The sequence below is a fragment of the Amaranthus tricolor genome, chromosome 14 (assembly GCF_026212465.1).
Source record: "Amaranthus tricolor cultivar Red isolate AtriRed21 chromosome 14, ASM2621246v1, whole genome shotgun sequence".
In the NCBI taxonomy this organism is placed as follows: Eukaryota; Viridiplantae; Streptophyta; class Magnoliopsida; order Caryophyllales; family Amaranthaceae; genus Amaranthus; species Amaranthus tricolor.
The window spans coordinates 8,468,401-8,474,361 of NC_080060.1; the positions used below are offsets into that span (position 1 = coordinate 8,468,401).

The following is a 5,961-nucleotide window of genomic DNA, read 5'->3' on the forward strand; positions in this document are numbered from 1 at the left end:
ATTTTATTTATTTTATTTTTTTAATATTCTTCTCGAGGTGCTGACCCGGCGTAATTTTCTCTATTACATTCATTTATTTAATTTTTATAATTCTATTTTCCGACGGCTTTTAGCATAAATAATTAAAACGAATTTTTTAATAATTAGAATACAATATTTGAAGTTTCTTCGACAATTTCATTGTTTTTTGGGTCTTGCCTTTTTATAGCTAAGGAAAACTAAATAAGTTGAATGAGTGTTTGACAAATAGCTAACAATTAATAGTTAAATTGTAGAAATAAATTTGACCAGCTAATTTTATATATTGGTTTCAACATTTAATTTTAAATTCGCCGCTATAATGTTTTTGTTCAAAAATAGCTTATTTATTATAATAAGTTGTTTTAACCTAATTGATAGCTTATTAAGTACTAGTGTTTCGGATGAGGAAGAAAATTGTCTAAAGGAAGTTCGAATTTAGGGAAAAGATAATGTGGGGGAGACTTAAAGGAGATGTTACTACTACCCTGTTAAGTAAAATTAATTTGCTGGGATACCCAAGTTAGTCTAATGATGCAACCATTCGAAAAGTGACAAAAGAGACTTTGAGAGTGTCGTCGGGGAAACCAAAAGTGTATAAAGAGTCGTGGTGGTGAAACAATGAGGTGCAGAAGAAGATAAAGGACAAAAACAAGAGATTTAAGGAAATTTATGACATGCACGGAGGAGGAGGATATGATACAAAACAGAGAGAACTACAAAGAAGCAAAGCGGGCGGTAAAGAAAGCAGTAGCAGAGGCGAAAAGACGTGCCTATAAGGACTTCTATCAGAAGCTTGGTACCAAAGAGGGGGAAAAACATATTTTTAGGTTGGCAAAAATTAGGTCTAGGCAGCAACAAAACTTAGAGATAGTGAAATACATCAAAGATGAGGGAGGACGAGTTCTCTTGAAATAAGAGGACATCAAAACAAGATGGCATCAGTATTTCTCCCAACTGCTCAATGAGACTAGGGTGCCAATGGAGAAGGATAGACAAACATTCGATATCCAAAGACCAAGTGACTATGGGTTAACAAGTGATATCACCACAAAGGAAGTAGGAGAGACTCTCAAAAAGATGGGGAGAACAAAGGCAGTTGGACCAGATAACATCCCAATTGCGGTGTGGAGGAGTTTAGGAGTAAAGGGCATTCATTGGTTGACTAAACTCTTCAAAGTTATCTTGAGGACGCAGAAGATGACAGAAGAATGGAGGAATAACACACTAATACCACCGTATAAAAACAAAGGCGATGCGCAAGTATGTAGGGACTATAGAGGAATCAAACTCCTAAGTTACACAATGAAATTATGGGAAAGAGTAATAGAGAGGAGGATTAGACAAGAGACAATGATTAAGGAGAACCAATTAGATTTCATGGCAAGAAGGTCAACTACTGAGGCTATTCATGTTTTGAGGAGACTAATGGAAAAATACAGGAAGTCGAAGAAAGATTTGCATATGGTGTTCATCGGCTTGGAGAAAGCATACGATAGTATACCACGAAACATCATATGGGATAGCCTCAAGGCTAGATGTATCTCTAAGGTACATTGAGGCTATACGGGATATGTATGATAGAGTTTCGACTAACATTCAAACTCTGGTGGGGATAACATAGCCTTTCGCAGTTAAAGTAGGACTATATCAGGGATTTGCATTAAGTCCTTTTATTTTTACAGTCATAGTGAAAGAGATTTCTAAATTTATTTGGGAGACGGTATCGTGGTGCATTTTATTCGCTGATGATATCGTGTTGGTAGCAGAAACTAAAGAAGAGGTTAGGAATAAATTGGAAGAGTGGAGGGAGGTTTTAGAAAGTAAAGGGATGCGGATAAGCCATACAAAGACTGAATATTTACGATGTGACTTTAGTGGGACATCGCCGGTTGGAGAGCCAAAGGTGTCCATTGGTGAAGAAGTTGTTACAAGTACAAGTATTTGGGATTTGATTATTCAGAGTAATGGGGAGATTGACGGAAATGTTACTTACTATATACAAACGGTTTGGCTCAAGTGGCGAGTAGCCACCTATGCGATAAGAAGTTTCCAAGTAGATTAAAAGGTAAATTTTGCCGAGTGGCAATCAGGCCGGCTTTGTTGTACGGAATAGAATGTTGGCCTGTAAAAAAGACTTTCGAACATAGGATGGAAGTTACATAAATGTGTATGCTGAGGTGGATGTGCGGTCACTCATTGATGCATCAAATTAGGAACCATGATTTTAGAGAAAGGCTAGGGGTTGCCCCTATTTCGGCAAAGATGCACGAAAATAGATTGAGATGGTTTGGACATGTGCATAGAAATACTTTTGACACCCCTGTGAGGAGGATAGAAAGCATCATAGTAGAGGGTAAGAGAAGCCGAGGGAGACCTAGGAGAACATGGGATAAGCAAATAAAAGTAGATTCGCGTGAGTTACATTTCTCTGAGGACTTGACCAGGGATAGGAGTAGTTGGAGGCACCTCATTTGTGTTTCAGACTACTAATTCCCTTACACTTGCCTGTTGGTGTTCTTATTCTTTGGCTTTTTTTTGTTTGTTTTTATTATTATTATTATTATTATTATTATTATTATTATTATTATTATTATTATTCAGATGCAGGCTTGCGGAGGTGGCTTCAACTTTACACAATTCTTTTCGCTGCAGGCACCTTTCTTGTTTTTCCTCGAGTTGAGGGACTCTTTACCTCCCAAACCCTGCTCATGGTTTTTCTATGGTCGGGATACACTGGGTATGATGATGATGATGATGTTGTTTTAACCAGCTAATTCACCAAATACTATAATTATAAACTATATAACTCTTTATTTATATCAAAAAAAGTCAAAATTATGCAATAAAATATTTTGCCAAATGACTCCGAAATAAATTTATAATAAGTATTTTTCCAATATGTTATAAGTTGTTTTTGCAACTTTTTTATTAAAGGTTTTTTTTTTTGAAGATCTTTTTTATTAAAGGTTTGGTTAAGATAAAGGAGTATACAATATTCCTAGTTTTTCAACTACTTTTTTAAAGGGTCTTGCCGTTTTACAGCCATTGAAAACTAAGTAAGATAATTGAATGCTTAACAAATTGATAAATGATAATAACTTATAGTTAGATAGCTGATCGGATAAGCATATATGACGAATTAATTTTATTAAATGGTTTATAACACTTGATTATAAACTCGCTGTTATAATTACCTTGTTAAAAAATAACTTATTTATAATAAAAAAGTAATTAACATTTAATTCTCTATTTGGACCAAAATAAGTCAAAATTGTGCAATAAACTACTACAAAATAAATTAATAATAAGTATTACTGTATTTTTCCGATATTTTTCAACAACCTTTTTTAATAAAGGGTAGGCTAAGATAATGACAAGGAGAAAAGGCTAGGTGAGAATCATACTAAAGACATTTTCTAAAAAATAGTATTTGCTTTTTTAAAAACTAATGTAAACTTGGTAAGAAGTTTTTTGACAAAAATTTCAAAAAGTTATGCTTCTTTGCATTAATCATCTTATTTTTTTATCTCATAAAACTAATTCTAATACATCGCCAATTGCCATCTGAAAAGTTAATATTAAGTGATATTGAAAAATTATAATAAAAAAAACATAATCAAAATTTTATCACCATAGAATGACATTGTACTTTTTAATTTACAATGCAAATAATTTTTTATTACAATCATTTAGTACGAACAATCAAATGATATGTAATAAAAGTTATAATATCTTTTCAATAAAATAGTTATAGTACAAAAATAAGGAAAAACTCGACATTGACTATTCAATCTATTGTACAATCGTCGAGAATAATCTCATCTTTTGATTATTTTCTGATAACCTATCATCTGCTAAATATGCATTTAATTTGCCCATTAGCCACAACATATTGTATGACATGATGACCTTCAATAGCAAGTCATGTCGGGTTTAAAAATAAAATGATATTATATATAAGGGTGTTAAAAAATATCCGATTCGAATTATCGGATCTGAAATATCTGGTATCCGATTTTAAAAACGGGATAAATTATTTTTACATTTTCTCCTTAAATAAAGAAAAGATCAACCTTCACCCTTCCCCCACCGTGGCTAGCAACCCCCTCCGCTAGTCCCCTTACGCCACCCCCTGATGGCTAGCCCCCTCCCCCTCCACGGCTCCACCCATGGCCAACCTCCTCCTCGCTTAAGCCCAAAACCCAATGCATCTCCTCCTCAACCCATTATTGTGGAAGTTGAAAAGGAAATATTGGATAATCAATATATTAAGGGATATTAAATGATAAATGTTACAAATTCAAAGATAAATAATATTTATTTTTTGAGTTGAAAAATATATGCACATTTAAAACAATGAAGTTAAAATAACTATGTTGATCTGTAGTATTTGATTAATACACTTGTTATTATTGTCTAATGAGTCCAAGATTAACAAGGACAAAAAATTGGTATCAATAAAGACTAATTTAAAGAGGAAGGCAAAGAATGGTAATTAAGTAAACTTTTATATTTCAATAATTGGTCATTCCTATATAATACTCTTATTCACTCTATTAATTTCATTTACTTTATGTCAATATTCACTTATTTATTTTAATTTATATTTTATTTTTAATATATAAGTTAAAACAATAATCAAGCGAAATTTTATTTAATTAATCTCGGTGTAAGACTTATTAATTTATATTTTATTCTTAATTTATAAGTTAAAAAATAATTAAGTGAAATTTTATAATCAAGTGAGATCTTGTATGAATCGTCTAATTGTATACTTTCACAATATTAACTACTTATAATTTATTGATGTGCATAAATCAATATATAAATAATCAAAATAAATAACAAAGAATCAAATGAGTAATTTTCTTAAAATTTATTTTATGTTTTAGCTCAAATCTAAATTTGCATGAAACAAAAATATATAGAAAAAATAGTGAAATGTATATAATAACATACCCTAAACTATCATACTTTTAAATTAATATCTATACTTAAATAAATAATAGGAAAAATTACCTAAAATAACCCAACCTATTCATGATTTTCCTACAATAATCTCACCTATTAATTAATCATGAATAATCCCAACTTTGAGAGGTATTTTCCTAGAGTAAATCCGGTGACGGGATGACTTGCTATAGCAAGTTTTTTTTTAAAAAAAAGATAAATTGAAATAAAATGTCGAAAAAAATGTTAAAAAAATGTTCAAAAAAAAATTTATGATTTTTTTATTATTTAGAATTTTTTTTGTAAAATTTTAAAATGTTTCTCTAATTTTAAATTAATTTTCAGTTTACTTTTTTGGTGAATTACCTACTATAGCAGGTCATTGGATTACTCAAGTTTACTTTAGGCAAATACCCCTTAAAGTTGAGATTATTCATGGTTAATCAATAAGTGGGATTATTGTAGAAAAATCACGAATATGTTGAATTATTCTAGGTAAATTTTCCTAAATAATAAATATCATTAGTCAATTAATCTTATTTTATAATTTTCTCAAATGTGTAAAAGGTTATTTAACAATTACAGTTTTTAATCTCTATAATATTTTAATATTTTTCTCCCTTAACCTCTTGCATTAAGTTTTGAAATAAGTATCTACGAAGATCAAAATGAAGACAGAAGATACAATCTTACTTTAAGGTATTATTTTTCTTACATTTCTCTCAAACACAAAAAACATTTAATCACCGGCCATTGATCATGCTTAAGAAAAACATTATAAAAACAAATTTTATTTTTTTCCTATTAATGCATATTTTCATCATATTAATTTTTTATATTTTAATGATGCACAAAAGAATATTTAGTGCTAAGATAATATATATTGAATATCATTGTGTTTTGCTTTATCACCGGGACATACTCTTACCATCCATGCATGGTCTTTCTTCAATCTGCGGACAAAATCCTGTAATCATAAACCGGCAATCA

General features: G+C 30.6%; 1 protein-coding gene across 1 annotated transcript; it reads left to right on the forward strand.

Moving 5' to 3' along the window:
- The first annotated feature begins 999 nt into the window (after positions 1-999).
- On the forward strand, positions 1,000-2,795 carry LOC130799248 (uncharacterized). The gene is made up of 3 exons (XM_057662353.1): positions 1,000-1,558; positions 1,704-1,958; positions 2,674-2,795. The coding sequence occupies exons 1-3, from the start codon at positions 1,000-1,002 to the stop codon at positions 2,793-2,795; spliced, it is 936 nt and encodes a 311-aa protein (XP_057518336.1).
- Positions 2,796-5,961: the final 3,166 nt, after the last annotated feature.

Bases quoted from the DNA above. Each gene is read 5' to 3' on its own strand.
- LOC130799248 (XM_057662353.1), top strand. From the start codon at position 1,000: ATGGAGAAGGATAGACAAACATTCGATATCCAAAGACCAAGTGACTAT. The intron at 1,559-1,703 runs GTATCTCTAAGG...TTATTTTTACAG, and splicing joins GGATAGCCTCAAGGCTAGAT to TCATAGTGAAAGAGATTTCT. The intron at 1,959-2,673 runs GTATTTGGGATT...TTTTCGCTGCAG, and splicing joins AGAAGTTGTTACAAGTACAA to GCACCTTTCTTGTTTTTCCT.